The sequence below is a fragment of the Apodemus sylvaticus genome, chromosome 2, assembly GCF_947179515.1.
Source record: "Apodemus sylvaticus chromosome 2, mApoSyl1.1, whole genome shotgun sequence".
NCBI classification, from domain to species: Eukaryota; Metazoa; Chordata; class Mammalia; order Rodentia; family Muridae; genus Apodemus; species Apodemus sylvaticus.
In genome coordinates, this window is record NC_067473.1 from 117,917,145 (window position 1) to 117,939,512 (window position 22,368).

A 22,368-nucleotide genomic window follows, 5' to 3' on the forward strand; every position below is an offset into this window, starting at 1 on the left:
ATGTTCTTCTTATACCCTCTTTTAACCTAGAGTGAAGTTTGTTCTGCAAACTTCCAGTTTGAAGGTCTTTAAATATTTTTTTCTCTTGATGATTACAAAAGTACAGAGTGTCCCTGAAAGGCAAATCGTTGTTCCTATTCACGGGTTCTAAAAGTTTTTGTGTATGACCACATGAGATGGCCTTTATTGTTTCTTATTTCTTCTCTGCTATTCATAAACAAAATGTACTTCTTAGGTCTCTTTATATTTATTGATGTTCAAGCTGTTCTTGTTAGAAGTCCATGGGAGACTTTTCTTGGCCACTTCCTAAATTAAAAAGCCAGAGGACCCCCCCCACACACACACACACACAATTCTGACACTGGAAACTGTTCTGATCCTAGGGTTCTGCAAGCCTATGTTCAGTACAGCATCTATGTGGGTTAGTGGTATAAAGCATCTCAGAGAGCAGGTGTGAGACAGTATCTAGAATCCGAACCCCAGAGCTCTCACTCAGTGGCCAGCTTGTGTCTTTTCTGATATTTGGTGTGTGGAGTCTTACAATAGCATTACATCCATCCCCCCTTCTTTATACATTATAGATGGAGAAAAACTCCAGGAAAAACAGTGCTTTTGCTGAATCCATAACAGGACAGCATCCACAATCTCAACCACTTTTCTGAGTGTTAGTAGACACTGGATGAAGGAGAAGAAACAGAAGACCAGGCAGGGGCACTCCAGTCCCACAACACTCATCCTTTCCAAACACTGCCTTTTTATATACAAAAGGGAAGCCATCTTAGGTGCTTGCAGAGACTGCTGTTTACAGATGTCACACCCTGGAGCCACACACGCCTGGTTTTCAGCTGTTAGCCGATGCCCTCTCTCGACCAGCAGCCTTCTGGAGCGCCTTCCCACTGCTCAATGGTACCATGCTTGCGGAGTATGCATATGGTATGCGAAGACACTTGCATAACCAGAGCCAGTATAGCAGCGTAGTGTTAGGATCCAAGTCAAATGAAAAATGGGCATTTAGGAAATTTTAAAGAAAGAGAACCTCGCTGAGCATAATGGTATGCAGTTGTCAGGAAGATCTTAGTTTAAAGCCAGCCTAGGCTACAGGCATTGAAGGCTAAATTGAGCTCTGCAGCAAGATCTGTCTCAAAACATCAAAACTAAAAATGAACAAACAAAAGTAAAATGAAACTGCACCCACACTCACACATATATACATATCGCACACATACGCACATACAACATAAACATACACATACAACATACACACATATATACATACAACATACAACATACACATGCACACTTACACACATGAAAGGAAAGAAAAACTTGCCTTTGATAGAAGACACACTTTAGTGTCAGATTTAAAATAAAAGTTTTCTTTATAAGCTTGGTAAAAATTAAAGTGGTTATGTTGAATGTATTAATAATTAGAAATTCAACCTGCATTTAATACACTATAAGTACAATGATATCTATTAGACAGAAATAAGTTGAATATGCCCTGAGTACTATATACCAAAGTGATTAAGACAAAATCCATCCTTATATTCTTGTAGGAAATGTAACAAATATCCAAGAACCCCAAAATGAATATATCACAAGAGACAAGCAAACAGCTGGAGTGCAGATTCTTCTTACATTGCATTAGAGTCCTCCTCCTCATTTCTTAACGTACTTAACTTATTCAACCACCATAATCAATAAGAGTCCTACATCTAGCATCTTTGTCACATTGACGAAAGAAGACAGAGAGGTTTCCAAGCTGCCTTATCTTTCCTTGCTGAATAGCTCCTCTTAGACTGGGCCTACTCAACAGTATCTTGGGCAATTCCAGCTTTTCCTATATGCATTGAGTATGGTGAATTTGGGGAAAGAATATGTTTCTTGATTTAAAACTCCTATAAATTTGCCCAAACCACAAGAGAATTCCATCATTTCCTTTAAATTGGAAACTTAACTTATGTCTTCATTATGTTCTTAAATCTTTCAAGCCCCTGTCACTGTCTGCTATGCATTGTGTTCATTGTTATAGATACAATTCTTCTAAGAAAATAGTGCATAGACTGTCAGGAGCCAACAAACTAATAACTAGCAGGTGATCAGGTGATCATCTTGAGATGGGTCCACCTTGGATTAAAAAAAAAAAATCCACGACAGATTTACTTCAACAGGCAAGGCCCAAGTGAAATCCATTTTAAGAAAGATTCCTGCTACTAATATGCTTTTCCTGTTGTTATTATTAAACATATATAACAATCACTAGGTAATAGCCCACTCTTTTGAGTATATTTCTGCAGAACAATGAAGATGTACTGTCTTGTAGTGATACTATATAGACAAATAGATGACTTCTTAATTCTCAATGATGATCCTATAAGAATTCCTAAAATGATATCAGTATTTATTACGCTCTTTTATAATGGGACTGCTATTAGGTCCTCTCTGATAGTCAAAACTGCAATAAGAACTTTGCCAGTCTTTTGTGTCACAAGTTAATTGCTTCTGAGACAATAAGCAGGCATTCTACTATTCAGAGCACATTCCAGAAGTCTATAAAAACATTATCCAAAGGCCAAAAAATGGGAACTAATGATGTATTATAGAAGATAGTACAGAAGATAAAATATTGACTGGGTTTATCTATATAAAATTTCACTAATAACTTAATTATGTTTTTTTTAACTCTCCATGAACCTGCGGAGCTGTAACAGGTGATGGATTTTAGCCAGATATTTACTCCTAATGGATATTCATGTGAACTTCCTCTGTTGTAAACTTTTTATTTGATTTATGATTTGAGTAAAGTGTGTAAACTTGTGGTGAACTTTTTACCATGTGATCATGTACATGAGGGAGAAGAAAAGAAGAGACACTCTCTCTCCTTATTCCCCTTTTCTTAGAATTCTCCTTGTCCCACTTTAGAAGTTCCTTTCCCCTTTTTCTTAGAGAACTTTCTTGGAAACGTTTTAGAACTTAGAAATAAAGACTAAAATCACTTTTCAAAGTGACTTTTTTTCTTCCAGCAACTTCAACTAGCAGGCTGAGTGTTAGCATCTCAACATTCTTATGGAGATAGAACAAAGGCTCCATTACTTAACCTCCCCTAACCCCATTGCTTAGGCTGCAGGTGTTAATCACCTAAACCAGCTGCTTTTAACCCTCAGAATGAGCAAGAAAGCTTTTAGGACTTTTTAAAAGTTATCAGCAGCATTCATTATAGTTAGAGAGCTAGAATGTCAAGAGACCATCAGTCCTTAGAGCTACACCTGAGTTGACTCTGTGTCTCATTTTGACCTGCTCCAGGCTGGGAGGCTCCCAGCCATAGACTGAATGGGTTTTAAAGAGTCCATAACCCAGAGAAGCATAAAACTAAAAACAATAGAAAAAAATTAAGTTAAATTGGAATTGTTCTAACTAGATTTTCATTAAGGTGCAAATATTCTGGAAAATACTAATATCCCATCCATCTGGTTTGGTGATATAACTTTAGTTGACAAAAGAAAGAAAGAAAGAAAGAAAGAAAGAAAGAAAGAAAGAAAGAAAGAAAGAAAGAAAGAAAGAAAGAAAGAAAGAAAGAAAGAAAGAAAGAAAGAAAGAAAGAAAGAAAGAAAGATCCCATGGAAGACAAAATGTGATGATAACTAGCTGAAACTCAGCCATTCTGAGTGGCAGAGAATTCCCCCAGGAAGTCACCAGGAACTGAACTCCTGAGATAGTACCGTGCCCAAACAAAGTTTACTTCTGTCTGAGATGGTCAGGTCAGTGTTGGTGTGGATACCACAGAATTACAGTAGGCTATTTCTTACCCACTGTTTGTGTCCAGCCTTATTTTAATTATCAGAGATGGCTGCTAGAGCTCCAGCCATCACAACTCTACTCAACAGCAGGAAGTTGGAAAGAAAAGATTAAGTAGTTTCTTTCTTATTGATGAAAGGAATACTTTACTAAGTTACTGCCTAGATTTTATTGGTAGATAATTTGTAATCACCCTTACAAAAAGGGAACCTGGGAAAAACAATCTCTTCTATGAAATAAAAAGTTGATTTATTTATACCAAGGAAAAATAGAATACTGGGTAGTGAAAGGAAGTTGAATTTCCCAATCATTCTAAAATTTTTAAAAGTATTCTTTCTTCTTTCCCATTCCTGGTTCCCCTATCCCAGGGACGGGAAAGAAGAAACAGTTCTATAAACTCCACTCTTTCTAATTACACAAGGAGGAAGGTATTAAGGTGATGTATGGCTATACTGGTTAGTTTTGTGTCAACTTAACACAAGCTTCAGCCATCAATTGAGAAAATACCTCCATAAAATCCAGCTGTAGGGCATTTTCTTAGTACTTGATAGAGGAGGGCTCAATCTAGTGTGGGTGATGCCATCCTTGGGCTGGTGGTCCTGAGTTCTATAAAGGCTGACTGAGCAAGCCATGGGGAGCAAGACAGTAAGCAGCATCCCTCCATGGCTTCTGCATCAGCTCCTGCTTCCAGGTTTCTGTTCTATTGAGTTCCTGCCCTGACTCCCTTAGATGATGAACAGTGAGGTGGAAGTGTAAACCAAAAAAAAAAAAAAAAAAACCCTTTTCTCCCCAAGTTGTTTTGGCCATAGTGTTTCATCACAGCAGTAGTAACCCTAACTAAGACAGTAGACCACTTCTGAAGAGTACCTAGGAACACACAGACTTGATCAGAGGGCATCTATCTGGGTGGGAAGCAAATGATTCAGTCGTATTTCCTTGGACACTTGTGGGCCCTTAAACTTTCTGGAATTTTCTGATGGTTTGATATAAGAGTCCTTATCTACGGAATTCTCTTAGCAAGTTAGCCATTCTCAGGATTTCTTATTGTAGTACTCAATTTCCATTGCCAACTTGGCTGAATAGAGACCCCAATTCCCCAGTGAGGATTACCTTTGGGCATGTCTGTCTTCCCAATGATGATTAACTGAGGTCCTGCCTTGAATGTGCACAGTGCCCTGCCACGAACTGGGGTCCTAGACTAAATGAGATGGGAAAGTCATCTTAAGCAATGCAGGTGTCTGCTTCCTGACTTCTGGTACAAACTTTTTTTCTTTTCTGATCTTTGATGGAGTACAACTAGCTGCCTCACACTATCACTGTGCTTCCCCTACCATGATGGGCTCCAGCCCTCAGACCCTGAGCTGAAGTAAACCACTCCCCGCTTAGGTTGCTTCTTGCAGGTATTTGTCTACTGTGGGAAGAAAAGTGACTACTGTTTTAAGTAAACTCCTGAAATGTTCTGATTTTTAAAAAAGGAGATTTCATAAACCAAATGTTTCCTGAATTTATTTTACAGTTTTACACTTATTCATCTTTTATTTCAGAGTAAAGATTGTTTCTGATATGAGAAGACCTAGGAGACATTGGATTGTACCAGATGACCTCTGTTTTATCAACATTTGTGCATGTCTTGAGACTTGCTGGTACCAGCTTCGTGTGCAACTGTTCTAAGCTGTGAGTCTAACTTGACAACATGACCCCTGCAGAAGTTCAGAGAGAGACCTCACTAACTTACACTTTGCTTCTGAGTTCTTAACTGTTCTTTCTAGCTACTTGTTGGAAGTGCAGCCTAAATATTTTATCAATACCACAATCAATATATCAAATAATAAATGTTTTGTACACTTCCTAAGTCAGCTCCCGTCCCAGAAGTTCCCATTACCCAGACTTAAAACAATGTCGTAATCCTTTCCTTCTTCTCACTTAACCTACATTTTAATTTAAAGTTCTATGCATGTCCAACTGTGGCTCATGGCCAGTATGTACCACAAGGTCACGCAGAATGAGACCAACACATTTGTAGATGATGGCGTCCTATGATCATGCCAAAAAGCCTAGCTTTTTGACACCCCTGCAAGATCCACTCCATCCATCTCTTTTATTATTTTGCTTCCTGGTCGTTTCTCTGCTTTCTTACTTGACCACTACTCCTTCTGTGGTGGTTTGAGTAAGAATGGCCCCATTGGCTCATATATTTGAGTGCTTGGTCATCAGGGAATGACACTGCTTGAGATAGACTAAGAGGTATGGCCTTATTGGAGTGGGTGTGGCTTTGCTTAGGAAGTGTGTCACTGGGGGTGGGCTTTGAGGTTTCAAGGACCCAACCTGGGTCTTGTGGCTCTTTCTCTTCCTGCTGCCTTTGGATCTAGGTATAAAGCTCTCAGCTACTTCTCCAGCACCATGTCTGCCGTGTCTGCTGCCATGCTCCCTGCCATGATGATAATGAACTAAGCCTCTGAAACTGTAAGCAAGTCACAATTAAATGCTTTCTCTTATAAGAGTTGCTTTGGTCATGGTGTCTCTTCACAGCAATAGAGCACTAAGACATCTTCTAAGATAATTGTTTTGTTTTGTTTAGCACATGAGCACATATACTTTCTATTAGGGAGATACAGCAAAGAAGACATATCATCAAATGTAGTGAAATAGAAATGATCAGAAGGCCAGAAGCAGAAGCAGATGTGAGAGAAGCAAATGTTAACCGTCTCAAACTGTATTCATCACTGAACTTGTTGCTGTGACTAAACACACGACAAAGGTGATTTAAGAATAAAAGGCTTTATTCTGCCTTGCAGTTTGGGAGAAGAAACCCATCATGGTCAAGAAGGCAGCTAGAGCTGTGAGAGTCTCTGTGAGCAGAGAAACAGAGAGGAGGGCGCTAGTTTCCCCCTTTTTATTTAGTCCAGGCCCCCAAGCCATTAACCAGTGCACCCACATTCCAGCCCGGCCTTCCCTCCCTAACTAATCCCCTCTGGAAATCTGTCCCAGACAGAGCAGAATGTTTCTTCTTGGTGTTTATTAATACAATTGATTCATAGTTAAAACTGACCATCACACAACCTCCAAAAAGAACAGTGTCTCCCTCATACTCTGAAGAGGTCCACATATTTGAACGTAGCACAGAGGAGAGGAGACCCTGACGGCCTTTACTAGATTGATGTGCTTTTCAGATTTTGATCCTTTTTCTCCCAGGGAAAGCATCAACATGTGGGAGACACCTTCGGTCAACTGGAGCAAACAAACAAACAAAAATGTTTCTGTTGCCGTGACACAATGTTCTCTTTGCTTCTCTGTATTTAGCTCCTCAAGTTCAAATGCTGTTTCCTTCACCCCTCACCATTCTTGGCCTCCCGGCGAAGGGCATGAGCTGGCTCTGTGCAGGATCCGCTCAGCAGTGTGCACTTGCAGGCAAGCACAGAGTCATGCTCATTCTGCAGCCTAGGGAAGGGAAGCCAAGTTTCTTTTGGTTGCATTCCTAGGGGCCTCGGGCTAGGTAAATAGAGCCATCAGGAACAGCTCTAAGCCATTCTCCCCCAGCCTTGGGGGCCTCTGCAGCTGGCTGTGAGGTCCAGAGGGTAGAATGAGCTAAAGCTTGGCTTGCAAACGAGCCAGGAATGTCTCTGCTAAACTCCTTAGGGGTCTCCAGAGAGGGCCAGGTAGATTGAATAGACATCTCAAGGATTCTTGGACAGAATGCCCTCTCTCAGATGTTATGCACCCTACACCAAGAAATTCTGTGATAGGAGAGTGCTGGGCTCTGAGGTCTAACTGGCTCCCACAGTGTCCAACTGTGTAACATTAAACTCCATCTGTCCATCCTCCTCACCCCATCCCGTACCACCCCCACCTCACTTTCCCTCCCCTTCACCTCCTCCCTCCCCACCTCCCTCCTACCCTCCTATACCCTCCCCACCTCACTCTCACCCTCCCCCCACCTCCCTCTCCACTCTCCCCCACTTGCTGTACTTCAGTTTTTATAACTGTAGAACCTGAGTTTTGAACATCATCCTCACACTTTAGGAAGGAAAACTGGACTGTTCTCTGAGACCAGGTTATAAAAGATTGTGTTTTTCTTTTATTTTCTTTTTGGTTGTTGTTATTTGGTCTGTTTGTTTACTTTTTTCAAGACAGGGTTTTCTGTGTAACAGCCCTGGCTGTCCTGGAACTTGCTCTATAGACCAGGCTGGCCTCAAACTCCCAGAGATCTGTCTGCCTCTGCCTCCCAAGTGCTGGGATTAAAGGTGTGTGCCACCACTGCCCACCATCTTCATCCATTACAGACATGGATTTTGCTTCATGCTTCAGAGCATGCTGTGCTGACCACCATATCACCTGTTTTCATGTCTTTGATTTGAGATTTTATGTTTTATTTCCTCTCTTAGTTATGGAAATGGTATGATTTTATAAAATCACACTTTGTCCTTCTGCATGGGATAAATGCATTCTCTTTGATTACTGAAAGTATTTAGAAAATACAAAAGAAGCATCTGTCATAAGTCTCAACTTGTTGGGCTTAACACTAGTTGGGTTTTTGTGTGTAGACTTTGTTTGTTTGCTTGCTTGCTTGTTTTGTTTTTGAGAAGCCCATTGTCTGAGCTGCTAGCCCAGGGAACCTGTATACAGCACCATCTCCAGTCTCTCCCTCATCCCGTCTGCAGGGGTAGACACAGGGTCTGCTCATGGGTTTACTCCTAGAGTTGGCATAAACAGGTCCACAGACATCAAATCTTAGGACTCAGATACTCAAAAGTCTTCTTGGCTCCATTGGCCCAGACTCAAGGGAAGAAGGCACATAAATCAGCCACAACTCTTGGTGGAGACAGGAAGCTCTTGGCAAGAGCAGTGGGAGGCAGTGCTGTCCTCACAATTCCTAGGATCGTGGGATCTAGTGACATTATTTCAAAGACCATCACACTACAGCTTGGGAAAGAACGGCCCCCCGGGGGGAAATGACAGGCACAGTACAGTTAGTGATCAAATGTGTTCATCTACTGGTATTCTATTTGATAACAAGCATTCACTGTGAAATTACAAGCAGACATCAATATCTAGAAGAATTACAGTTTAGGTGAGTGAAACTTTGACACATTTTAGGAGAAAAGGCAGAAGAAAACTTGTCATAAACAGTTTTAAAACAGTTTTAAAAAACAACAAGTATTTAACAGAGTCAACTCTTATTTAGTCGTAGGAGGAGGAACAGTGAACATGACCCCACTAAATTATATCATCTAAGCATTTCTAAACCCCAAACAAACTTAGTCATTTCATAATGCAATATGGGGTTTTATTATATTAAAAAAATAAGAGTCTTTTGGTCTGCTTAATTTAGTGTATGGTTTTCTTTTGTTCCTTTTTTTTGCAATTTTTTTGTAATAAAATTTAAAATAAAACATAGGGTTTTCATCCTCTGTGTTTGGTTTAGGTTTGTACTTTAATGAGTTTTTAATCCTCTGAGAGAATTCTGATTTAAAGTAAAGTGAGTCTGTTGGGTACTGAATGAGAATAAATAAATGGGTCTTTGAAATGTGTTTTCTGGGAAATAGATCATTAAATAAAAAACCTTGTGGTCAAAAATAGAGTTGCCTGTATTTGGAGAGGAATCCACACAGGATAATTTAATTGATGCCTTGTCCTACAATGGCATCTGAGGGAAGGGACACGGCCCCTCTGCCGCTCGCTCGGCACGCTCAGAACAAAAAGCAGCTCAGGGACATTGCCCGTGCTGGCTGTGACACATGCGGGATGGCGCTCAGTGACGGTGCTCTGACCTGGAGAGCACAAAGCCTGCTGCTTGTGTCCTGACTGGAGACCATCTACCACTTCCTTTATGTACCTGCCATGAAAGCTCTCGGTCTTGTTTGTACCTATGTACTATGACACAATGCAGTGTTGAGGAGCATAAGAAAATAATTCACATGAAGACCATTGAGAGAAGTTGGTTAGGTTGACAGAGTGATAAACAAGATATATGTACAAGTTTGTCTTTGTCCAGTCACCTCACAGTTGCTAGTTCACTGTTGTTGCTGTTGCTGCTGGTGGTGATGGAGACAGTGATGATGATGGTGGTGACGATGGTGCTGTGGAGGTGATACTTTACTATTCATACAGTTAACAGCATATCTTCCACACATTATTTGATTGATCTTCCAGCAATTCTAACAAGGTTTCTTAAGTATTCCCTTTGTCTTCAGAGAGTCTTCTCTCAGGTCTGTGTAGATGACTTAGTCAAAGCTGGGCCTCAGATTTTCTCAGGCCAGAATTTTAAATGTCAAACTAAGAAGGCGAGTTACCATGTGGGACGAGACTTTCATAAGTCTGTGCGGTCCCTAGAGCTCACTGTTGGCCAACCTCTGTTTCCTGAGTGTCTAGGCTGCACCCCTGATGTGCAGGTCTTCATTTAAGCTGAAAGCAGAAATTGGTGATTTCTCCAAGGTCACCTTCAGTTTGAAAGAGCAGCAAGTCTTAATTCTCAGGATCATGACCAGGCCAAGAGTCAGGCACCAGTGGCTAAGAAATCTTGCTTCCAATCACACCAGTGAGAGAATCGTATCAAATAGGCTGGTTGGGATGAAGCAGCTTGTGTCTGACAGCTAGTGGGAACGGGAAATCGAGGTGCTATGTTTACCTTCTGTTTACTCCATAAGCACAGAGGCATGAAGACTCAAGAAACGGGAGTGGTCCAGGGCACAGAAGCTGAGAGATGGAGCACTGAAATCCTTTAACCTGCTTTTAGAGGTCCCACTCGCCCCGCCCCTTCACCTCCTTTCCCAAGCAGCGAGTAGACCATGAAGTGGGGGAATCATGTTCACCTGAGCTCAAACTTCCCTCTGCTTATGACTCAAAACCCCAAATTCCAAAGTCCCTATCGAAATGGCACCCAGAGTCCATGTGGCTCCTCCTCCAGGTCCATGCTCCAGAGGACTCCCTCCCCCCCCACACACACACACACCCACACACACTGTGTGCAGAGCCCTAGGCCTAAGAAGTGACCATAGGTTGAGGGTGGGTGCTCAGAACTTAGCCATGCATCCTGGAGTGCCCACTCATGCCTTTGATTCCCCTCAGCAGGGATTCTGAGGTGAACAGAGGACCACAGCAGAGCTGGGAACGTCTTCTGTACTCTTGCCCCGGGCTTGCTAATGCCAGACATGAACAAAAGCCCAAGATTACAGCCAGAGGTGAGCTAGGCCCACACAGAGCCCGGTACTGCACCCTAAGTACAGACAGGAGGCCCTACCTAGCCTGTTCTGCCTTCTCTCTGGAAATAGCCTTTTCCAGACACTCCGAACCACATTTCCTTGTTATAATCCCCACTTCACTTAGTCAAAGGAGTTTCACTGGTGTCTACTCTTTGCAAAAATTAGATATTCAGTGAACCCTGACCACTAGTGACAGTATCTCAGGTCTCCATTTCAGAAATTCCACACTTCAGCGGTCTTTGAATTGTGTGTCTAAGTGGTTGTCTCTTTCCTCTGCCTTCCGCAGAAAACCAAGTTCATGGTTGCTGTGTGCACCGGCCGCCGTGGTACCAGTTGGCTTATTTCAGTCGGATGCAGTCCACCTCCTCAGTGGCAGGCATCCCCGTGGTCCTGAGATCGAGGTCAGCACTGGCCTTGCTCCCGCTGGGAGAGGCCTTCCACTGGAGCCGCAGGATCCTCTTGAGATACTTACTGGTGTTATTCCTGACTGTCACAAAGCACAGGGTATTGATCATGCTGTTGCTCATGGCGATGCACTCCACCACATAGAAGGCGGTGAGGTAGTGCTTCTCCTTCACAAACACAGAGGGGAAGAAGTCCCGCACGATAGTGAAGCCATAGAAGGGAGCCCAGCACAGCACATAGGCAGAGAGGACGCACACGAGCCCCAATACTGTCCTGCGGCGGCAGCGCAGCCTCCGGCGGATCTGCTCTGTCTGGAAGCCAGGAACTGCCTTGAACCAGAGCTCCCGGGACACCCGGGCATAGCACAGGGTCATAGCGACTACAGGACCCACGAACTCAAGGCCGAAGACCAAAAGGAAATAGGACCTGTAGTAGAACTGCTGATCCACCGGCCAGATCTGGCCGCAGAAGATCTTCTCCTGGCTCTCCACAATGACCAACACGGTCTCAGTGGTGAAGTAGGCGGCTGGGATGGCAATGAGGATAGACACAGACCACACCAGGAAGATCAGGCCTGCAGCTGTCTGACACTTCATCCGCGGTCTCAGCGGGTGCACGATGGCCAGATACCTGGGGAAGAACAGAACAGGAGTCAACCCGGAGGAAGCAGCGGTGAGAATTTCCCTCTCAGAACACTACCAAGCAATGCAGAATGTTACCTGAGGGTGATGCCCAGGGCTGGAGCTCTGCAGCAAACCTCTGCCCCACCTCTAACTCCTTCTCCCATCTTGCCTTTCTCATCTGCCCAAGTATTTAGACGGTTTAAAGATTACATGCGATAATGAATACCATATTACTAGCTAGGTTTTAAATCTGACATATACTGGGAGGAAAATGGTGGAAATTTCTTCTAAGTGTGGTAATTAGACTTTTCATAGGGCTCTGCCAGGCACTGGCCCATAAAGCCTGCAAAGTTCAAAGTTAAATAAGCCTGGCAATTGCACCTTGAAGAGTTGAGGGGAAAATGCGTCCTTTCCAACTGAAGCATGGGCTAAAGTTTTGTTTTCATTCCACATTTCAGAAAGCATTGTTCTACACACAGAGAGGAAGAATAGATTTACCTCATTTTCCACCTGGAAAGATACTGGCTGTTAAGAGATGAGGAACTCTCTCAAGGTTGTATGCCACAAGACCCTTGGCAGAATGCATTTAGACCCTATCTCACAGAGTTGATGTGAAAATCAATTAGTGTACATGTGGCTTTTTTTTTTAAAACCACAAAGCATCAGGCAATGTAAGATGGTGCTTTTGTTCTCTCCCAGAGAGCCTGCACTGTTACCACAGTGGTCCAGGAAGCAGAGAGTACTTTGTGGGGTGTGAGTCACCCGCGTGGTATGACGCCCTTCCCAGAGTGCACACACACTTGTGCAGAGAGCTCCAGCTTCCAGGAAGGCTTTGCACAGCTGGCAGGGTTGGGAGAAGGACGGGGGCGGGGGTGAAGTGGAAAGGACTGGTCAGCACTGGAGACAAACACTTGTGTGTCCATAGCTGATCCTAGCACAGTGGGTGGCAATGTGACGGGGGCCCCCTGAAAGAAAGCCAGACTGACTCTGTTCCCTTGGTAAATAAATACCCCCTTTGAAGTCATCATTCTTGGGATTTTGATCTGAAGGAAGATCCATTCCTGTGTTTTTCTGATTTAATTTCACAAGTAATCACCCTACACTGGGTGAACTTGGAGGATCACTGGCGTGAGACTGATCCCTGTTCTCTTGAGCTCCAGAAGTTTAAAGAAGCTAGATAGGGCATATTTACCCTCCGGACACCCCAGATGGCCGCTCGCTGGCCACCAGCATGCATCTCTGGAACTCTAGGCAACTCCTTAGTGCTAAAAAACTGGAATATGGCTATGTGCATGGTTGGCATCACACATGCAAGGTCCCTTTATAGCAGTCCTGATGCTGCTCTGGATTCATATCACATCAATACAGAGACAGAGACAGAGACAGAGAGAGAGAGAGAGAGAGAGAGAGAGAGAGAGACTGAGATGTGATTAAAATACTCTGACAAAAGCAACTTAAGGAAGGAAGGGCTTATTCTGCCTCACAGTTTAAGGTGACGGCCATGTTTTTGAAGTGGCATGGCAAACAAGACAAGGCAGTAGGAACTTGAAGCAGCCATCCCATCCACAGCCAGTAGAGTGAGGAATGCCAATGCTCACACTGCATTAGTCATTTTACACAGTCCAAGATCCTCACCCACAGTGATCACACCCACAGTTAACAGTGACCATCACTGAGACGCACACCAACAGACAAAGAGCAGAAAACTGCCCCGGAGGCTTCCACCAGCCTTCTCTGGTACTCTACATTGGTAAGAAGTTTATGACTGCACACCCATGCCTTCATTTATGTAAGCTCAGCCTTTCTGAAGGACTAAGAGAGCAAAGATGCCCACTTGATGGAGAGGCAAATGGTGCCCCCATTTCCAGCAGGGATGGGCATGCTCCCTTCACCTGACCTTTCCTGACCTACCTCAGGGTCCTGACCATCACCAAATCTTAGCAACCCTTCTCTTTGCCACAGACTTGTTTTTTACCTATGATGTTCCTTGAAACAGTCGGACCATTGGCTATGAACATGGCTTCACTTGCCCTGTGTCCATAACCACAGTGGTTTACGTTCTGATTCACTCAAGCCAATTGTTCCCAGAGAACAAGGAATAAAGGCTCCCGGCAAAGGAAACGCTTTGCAGCGGTTGTACGATAACGGAAGGCTGGGTGTTTCAGTGCTGTGGGATTCCGTGCCTGTCCCCATCAAAGGCTTGCCATGACAATGGTTGTGGCAGCTTCTAGGCTACTCAGAGCATGGATAGCCAAGCCCAGATGACGAGCTCATCAGGGGCATCTGTGCTCTCAGAGCCTGGGCGACATGATTCGACACCGTTGAACACAGACCCTGGCTGGTTTCCTCCGCACCCTAGGCCAGAAAAGAGGAGTCTTCCAGCAGCAGACCAAGTTACGCACACCTCAAGGACATCACAGTGTTTCCACATCAAAAAGAGGGCCGAGAGGCCCTGCCCCGGGGCTGGGGTGGAGGTGAGACCTTCCTGCAGCATCCTGCATACCTGCTTTGGGTGGTTCTCCTCTGGTGAAATTTTATATCTTCTGAAATATGTCTCCATCCTTTCTGAACACTATTCTGAAGATTCTGTCCCTGGTTCCCATGCTTCCCCAAGGTTCTGCAGTGGCTGGAAGCATTCTTGCCGCCTGGCTTCCTCAAACACTGGCCTCACCTCTGAGAAGACCTCTCCTCCCTTTTGTTGATGATCATGTCCGTTAAACTCTCCATCCTCTCAGCTGCCTCCTTTACCCACTACACTGACCTTCTGCAAACTTCACCGAGAAGGTGACCCTTGCTTACTATCTAACCATCTTACCAGTATGAGTTCCTCCTCTGGGGAGGTCTTGTCTACGCCTTTTCTCACTTTGCTGTCTGTGAGTTTGAGGCACCTAGTTTTAATAATTAATAACACTTAACCCTGTCAATGGTTTGACACTGGGTGAACAGAAACTTTCATTGTCAGAAACACCACAATCCTTTCTGAAAAGGGGGATGGAGATGCGTTTACTTAGCCTGAGCCTGGAGTGAGCTGCAGTGCTAAGCGGCTGAAGGCTGAGATGCAGTGGAGGGTTAGAGCTGAGCGTGGAGGAAGGTGTAGCCCAGCCAGGTGTGCTGCCTTGGACAGGATATTTCACTCCCGTCCTCAGCTTGCAAAGTTTGGAATACGTTTCAGCTATTTCAGCAAGAAACCAGAGGTCCGTTCACGGATGAGACATTCGTTGACAGACTCACTTGCCTTTCGTAAGCCACGAAGCCTTCTCTCTGTTTCCGGAACCCCTCAGGCTGGCTCCTGCTTCCAGGCTTTTGCTTCTAAGTCTCTTTACCTGAGACACTTTTCCTCAGTCCTCACAGCATGAACCCTCTGCTTCACGCCTGGATCATCCAGATGTCTTCTCAGAGCCACCTCTCCTGACCTGTCTACTCTTCTACTCAGGCATTTTTGGTGTTTCTACTGGTGCGTTTGTGTTTTGTATTTCTCACTTCTGAAATTACCTTCACTGGTGCTTTTCCTGAGAGAGAATGCGCTTCATCCCTTTGCTATAGCTTCATCAGGAGCTAGATGTTTTATTTTGCTTACCACAGTATCCCCAGCCTTCGGAGTAGTACCTGACACCGAGTAGTCATTTTACATAGACACTCTTTTTGAAAGAATGTACGTATGTATACTTGAGTGACTGAGGGGAGGGTGGATCTGACAGGGGCAGCTGGGCAGAACGAAGAGACACTGAAATCAAACGGCCAAAAGTAGAGGAGGACTACGCGGCCAAGTGAACCTTTGCAGGGACAAGAGTGACCAGGACAATTGGGCAAATGCTCTAGGATGGAGAGACTGGCCAGGCTGAGAGACTTCCCAGCCTCGATGCCTAGGGAGACAGTGAAAGCAAGAACTGCTCTGTGAGACAGTACTTCATGGCCTGTTTCTTAGCCTTACATTATGATTTGCACATCATAAAACAACTCTCAGCCCACTGGAAACACCCCAGCATATTCAGCTTTGCTGTCACCTATGGTCTTTTAATATTAATGTAAGAACTGTGACAGCCAGTCCTTATTCGGTACTTACTCTGACCTCTCATTGTTCCGTCCAATCCGGTGACCCAAGCATCAGATGCGTGGGGCAGAAGGACTGTGAGTTCAAAACGCTCCTGAGCTTTACAATGAGATTCAGTCCCAAAATACCAAGATAGATAAAGAAATACCTTGAATTGCAGATATGATTGCATTCTACCTTCCAAGCAACCCAGAACATTAGATTCTCTTACTGCCCTCAAAGCCCGAGGCAAAAAGAAGGCAGATAACCCAGGGGTGACCCCACAGTGAGTGGATGGCACCAAGAGATTCCAATCAAGCACACGCTAACTATTCCTTCAGAAATTTCATTAAACAAAGACATTTTAACAACGAGGTATATATTCGTTATACATAGGGTAAAAGTTTAGTTGCCCTAAGCTAAGAAAAATCAAACCTGAAATGTCGCTGGGTTTTGAACAGCACCCGAGACAAAAATTAATGATCCCCTGGGTCACAGAACTGAAACGAGGTGATAGCAACACGGTAAAATAAAAGCCATTCTGGGCAGAGATTGCAAATACCAGTTTAAACAACAGAAACTTAATGTGCTGGAGCAGTCAGTCACCTAAGGGTAAGGGAGGCCTGGTCCGGCATCTGGGTCTTCTCTCCCACATCTGTGCACATGTCCAATCAGAAGCCCGCTCCGAGCACCAACAGCTCTCCCCAGGGCAAAGCATGACCTGATCCATCTCTCTCAGTGTGCCTTGTTCACACCATGCAGAGAGGCAATACACCGTGTTTCAAAGCAGCTGAGTTTGGGTGAATGTGGACTGTGCACTTGAGCTGTATTGAGGCTATTGGTCCTGTGTTGTGGTTGATCAATAGCTGTTCCCCAGTATTCCTTGGCTTATCCTGCCTTCTTTCCCCCACAGTTGTCACCCCCTCAGTGGTGAATGAGTCTCAGGCAGGAACCAGACAGACTCTCACTGATCCCACTTACAATAGCCAAGAGCATCTCCTGAGCAAAGATTTGTCAGGAATGTGATGAAACTCCCACATATTTTGTCCTGTTCCTGGGCTAAGGGACAAGGCAGCATTTCCATTTTCAGAGAAGGTCAGAGAGAGGCAAAGCTATAGGAGTCCGCCCTGGGCAGCTCTGAACGTCACTTGGGAAGCAGGTACATTGGCTGACTGTATCCTCTACTAAGCTTACTTCGATTCCTTGACTATGTGGACCAATGCCCCAGGGTCAATGACTTATATTGAGGACCTCAACACACCCGTTGTGGTGCCAGACCAGGGTCCTGCCAGCTGCTGACTCTCTGACATCCTTCTCTGGGGAAAGGAGGCAGGGGCTCTGCTCCTCAGTAGTCAGAAAGCCAGGCTCTTTGGTGTTCCTTTCCTTCGAAGCTGACCTTTCTCAGCCATCTTACCCAGAACTGTATCCAGAAAACTTACTCCCTTGCTCTGTCTTTGAGCCCAGGTCAAACACCCCAGGGCCCCGAGGCCATAGAACAAGGAGAACCTGTGCTTTGGGCCGGATGAGAGCAGCAAACTGTTCATGTCAAGGTACGGGGGAAGCATGACTTGCCCCTCAGGGAAGCTGTTTACAGAGCATAACAAGGTGCTTTGTACCTAGAGTCAAAAGCACAAAGAAGCTCGCAAGGATTCCCTAACAGCATGGTGATCCTGGCTCATTAGCACAAGGGTATGCAAAGCCAAACATCTAGGAATAAGAAAAACATGCAGACTTGATGTGCCAGGGCTGGTGGATATCCATGGGAGGCCTCCCCCCAACCCCGGCCCCTCTTCGGAGGAGGAGTAGATGGGGCTGGGGGAGGAGGACTGGGAGGAGAGGAGGGAGGAGAGACTGTGTCTTTCAGGACAGAAAGTTAATTAATTAACTACTTTTTTTAAAAAAAGGCACAGAGGTTACTCTTCCAATCTCTCTCCCCATCACTAGAGCGTGATGGGTGTGGGGTGAGGTGGGGTGAGGTGGGACACTATTAACAAAAGTCAGCAAACACATGCTTTTTCTGTCCCTCACCCCCACCTTTTTATTCAAACCAACTCCTTCAATTTTATTTAAAAGTTAGTACTCGGAGAAGGTCTAGATGAGTTAGGAAATTCCCTCCAGATTTTCACGGTCCTGCAAGAAGTATCTCCTTGTAAGTTGGTCTTACCCATCAACACGTCCTCCTACCTGTCTAAATGGAGATCGGGCACATCTAGGAGAGCGTGCACGGAACGTGATCAAAGGCTTCCCTATTGCCCAATTAAGGCTTCAGCTGCTTCCAGCCCCGACTACCACTAGATGTCCAGTCAGTGGGCTTTTGAGTCCCCATGGTCCCCATTGACAGGTAACACGGACACCTGTCATCAGCACACAACTACAGGAAGGGAAGGGACAAAGCCAGCAGCCCGTTCTCTCCGTTCACCTCTGTGGCACTCACCTGTCGATGGCAATGGCCAGCAGGGCGTTAGTGGAGACGTAGAGGGAGACGGTGCGCAAGTAGTTGACAGAGGCGCACAGGACATGGCCGTGTTCCCAGGAGAGCTGGCGTACCACATAGTAGTCCATCTCAAAGGGGCAGCACACGATGGCCACAAGGAAGTCCGAAATGGCCAGGTTGGCGATAAGCAAGTTGGTGAGGTTGCGAAGCTTTCTGTAGCGGGCCAGAGCAGTGATAAAGATGAAGTTGCCGATGCCACACACCAGCATGATACCCACCAAAGCCATGCCAATCACAATCTTGGCAGCAAAGAAAGTCCGGGAATTGGTCACATCTTCCTCTTCATCCAGGGGCATGTCATAGTCACCATAGCTGAAAGTGAACGGTAAAGGGGCGGTTTGGGTTCCGTGGCCATCACGTGCAGAAAAGAAGTCGGTGAAAGTGTCTGTTGTGTTCTCGCCCGGAGCTCCCACAGAGGTCTCCATCCAGGCAGGTGCACGCCCCTGGAGCTGTTCGACGGGCATCCGCAAGGTTGATGAAGCCTCCCTGCAGGCACTTGGCTCTTCCTAGGTGAGTCAGACCTTCCCAGCCGGCATCTGAGGGGCCCAGGATCTGAATTCCATTTGAAACCTTTGAAAGACATATGCACAATTGGTTACCTGTTGGAGGGAACCTTGGATGGGTTTGAAATGTTTCTGAAACCGTGCAGACCCATTAGCCACCTGCTCACGACACACACAGATAATGGAGTGGAAGAAGGGCCAGCGAGAGAGCCCAGGAGAATGCAAACCGCATATCCACTCAGCCGGGAAGGCTGGAGGACCGTGAAGACAGGCTCCAGCTCCATTTATTTCCACTCCAATGGAGACCAAAAAGCTATGCTCTTCCTCAAAGACCAAAGCTGCGAGGCTGAGAAGGTGGAACAGAGAGGAGGCCTGTCCTGAACCCCAGTCCCTGTCTGAATGCCTGAACTTCGTTCTTGTGGACAGCCCCGTTCTGAGGTAACAATAGCTGCTTCCCACAGCTGGAAAGAAAGGACTTGTCTTGGGGTTCACCATAACACAACTGCAAATTCACAGAGCCCTGAACACAGAGCCCTCTCTACAAAGAACTGAACTGGAGCCACTGTTCACAGAGCCCTCCTACTGGAGGGTTTCTCCTCACCAAGCTTCCTGTGCCCCTGTCAAAATCTGCTGTAGCTCTATAAGCTTGGCCCAGGGTATGCCAAGGCTAGTCCTAGTCAAAGGGCACAATCACAAGCTGTCACTTAGCCCAGAGGGTTAGAAGAGAGACTTGAGAGCAAACCCCCTCGGTGAGAGGCGTGTCCACAGGTTAATAGCTTAAACACGAAGAGCTTTAACATCCTTCAGGCGGATCGATACTGTCTGTTAAGATCAGAGCTGTTGGAGAGGCAGTGTTTCGCCCCACAACCGCACAAGTCAGTACTCGGTCTTCTAGGCCAGCTGCAAGGAGGGGAGGGAATCTTGGACTAAAGACCAGCATCCCACAGAGCGGGGATGGGGAGAGGGTCTGTCAGGAATCTCCCTCCTGACTTATCCCTTACACCTCTCCCAAGGTATCAGACCAGGGAACTGGATATGGGAGAGAATCGGGGTCTGGAAAACACCCTAAATACCAGAAGGAAACAAGATTGCCAACCTGAGATCCTGGAAAAGGGAGAAAGTAAGTTGCCTCCATGATTCTCCCCAAAAGCCTGCTGCCCAGGGATAAGGAGGATAGGGCTGAAGTCCCTCTGCACCCCAGGAGGTTCGTCCCACCTGTGCCCTCTCACAGTTCTTCCGTGGGCTTTGCCCTTCTCTCAGTCCCCAGCTCTGCTTCCATTAGCTAAGGCAGTGCTCAGAGGCCAGCGGACCCTGCCCGGACCCCAGGCACATCCCTTCGACTGGGTACCTCTGAAAGCATGCTGCCAGCCCTGCTCAAAGTTAGGATTTAAAGAAAGGGTCTGGAATCGCCTAGGAGAGAGAGAGAGACGGTGGGAGGACTTGCCCCCTGGTCTTTCCTAGAACTGTTCTCGGCTGTGGGGAGCAGCCCACCACCCTATGTCCTCTGCCGCTGGGGCTGCAGTCCCGAGGGACCCTCTTCACTCACCTAAGGCTGTGAGTGGGGGACAGTCTAGGCTCCGTCCACCGTCTACACGTGGTTCTCAGAGCGTCTCCGTCTCGGGGCGGTCTGTACCTGAGGACCAGGGCAAGGATCTCCGACGCTCCTCCAGAGCTCTGCAGCAAGGGCCAAGAGCCCCTCTGTCTTCTGAGGGTCTTTCCGTGCTCGGGTGGCAGCTGGGTTCCTGCTACCTCAGCGACGGACTCACAGAGCAGAGGCAAGGGCCAGCCAGCCCCGCCCACAGCACGCTGTCCCCGCCCCGCTCCGCCCCGATGTTCCCGCCCATATTCACTGACCTCCCTCCCACGCCCGCGGTCTCCCCACTTTCCTCTCCTCTCTGTCACCATCTTTCACTCTCTGTCTCCCCCCGAGGGGGACGGACACCTAAGTCAACTGGAGTTGAGCCTGCTGAGGTGTCGGGGTGCAGAATGTGTGACTCCGTGTGTCGCCTGAGCACCAACTCTAAGGCGACCCTGCACGGCGTGATCAGGCTGTGCCCATCTTGAGCACCTGGCACCTTGAGTTCACTGGCCCACTGCCGCCCGAGTGGGCGGACTGGTTACGGAGCCTGGTGCCTTCAAAGGATAGAGAATCTCTTGTCCTGCTTCTCTACCTTGCTGGGAGCGCTCGGCCCTCACCCCTGGGTTTATCTCTGCAGCCCTCAGCCCATTGTCTGCTGCCTGGCCTCTGTGGGAAGCTCTTAGGGCTTTCTGGAGAGTGGATGCAGGAAGGAAGCCTCTATGCCATGTCTGCTCAGCAGCACGCCCAGGTTTCCAAATGTTAAATATGAACCACCATGCAGCCAGCAATCCCATCTAAAATACATGACTGAAAAAATAACCGAGAGTGGGAATTTAGGTCTCTGTACACTGGTCGCCAAAGCAGCTCTAGTCACTGTTATCAAAGGGCAGAGACAACCCGATGCCAATCAACTGATACATGAAAACCAAGGAGCCTGAGCACGCCTTTGCATACTACTAAACCTTCAGTGTGCATGAACTGTGACAGGTACAGCTCTCGTGTGCACTGGCGGAGGTGTAAAATGGCGTGGCCGCTGTGGGACATAGGATAGTGCTTCCTCAAAGTATTACAGGCTTTCCCTACCATCCAACATTCCCACTCCAGATAATTCGTTAAAATCAAATAAATGCAGGGTCTCAAAGAGATGTTCACAAATCCTGTGAAAGGGTGGGTAACACTGAAGCCACCTGGATTAATTTTTTTCCTCACTGTTGTAACCAGCACTGGACAAAAACTTGTCAAAGTAAGGGCTAGTTTGTATAGAAAGCATACAGTCCATCGTAGCAGGGAAGGCGTGGCAACCGGACTGAGCAGCAACTGGTTGAGTTGCATCTGCAGGCAGAAAGCAGACAGAGATAAACGCTACTGCGGGTGGGTTTCTCCTATTCACTCCAGCTGAGTCCTCAGCCTACGGAGTGGTGGTGCTCACATTTAGGATTGTTCTTCTTCCTCAGTTAAACCTTTCTGAATAAATTCTCATTGACATACCCAGAGGTTCGTCTCTTAGATAATTCTAAATTCCATCAGGATAATAGCAAGATTAACCAGCAAAAGACCACCCAACTTGATGCCCATATGCATGACTTTAAAATTACAATACTCCATGCTTGGTTCTCAAAGGTTCGTGATCATCTCATACAACAAAATGTATTCTCCCCAACTTTAGAAGTCCTCATAGTTTTTACAGTCTCTTCTAAGACTCGGGCAATCCCTCTATTGTAAGCTCCTGTTTTTGTTGTT

General features: G+C 46.1%; 1 protein-coding gene across 1 annotated transcript; it reads right to left on the reverse strand.

Moving 5' to 3' along the window:
• Window positions 1–11,194: 11,194 nt before the first annotated feature.
• Window positions 11,195–19,097, reverse strand: Prokr1 (prokineticin receptor 1). The gene is made up of 2 exons (XM_052174259.1): window positions 18,487–19,097; window positions 11,195–12,029 (listed from the first exon to the last, which is right to left on the reverse strand). Exons 1-2 carry the CDS (start codon window positions 19,008–19,010, stop codon window positions 11,333–11,335), a joined length of 1,221 nt encoding a protein of 406 aa, XP_052030219.1. The 5' UTR covers window positions 19,011–19,097; the 3' UTR covers window positions 11,195–11,332.
• Between the last annotated feature and the right edge of the window lie 3,271 nt (window positions 19,098–22,368).

Excerpts from the sequence above, each read along its gene's own strand:
- Prokr1 (XM_052174259.1), bottom strand. The coding sequence starts at position 19,010 with ATGCCCGTCGAACAGCTCCAGGGGCGTGCACCTGCCTGGATGGAGACC. Across the intron at positions 12,030-18,486 it reads CTGGCCATTGCCATCGACAG|GTATCTGGCCATCGTGCACC; the intron begins GTGAGTGCCACA and ends GTTCTTCCCCAG.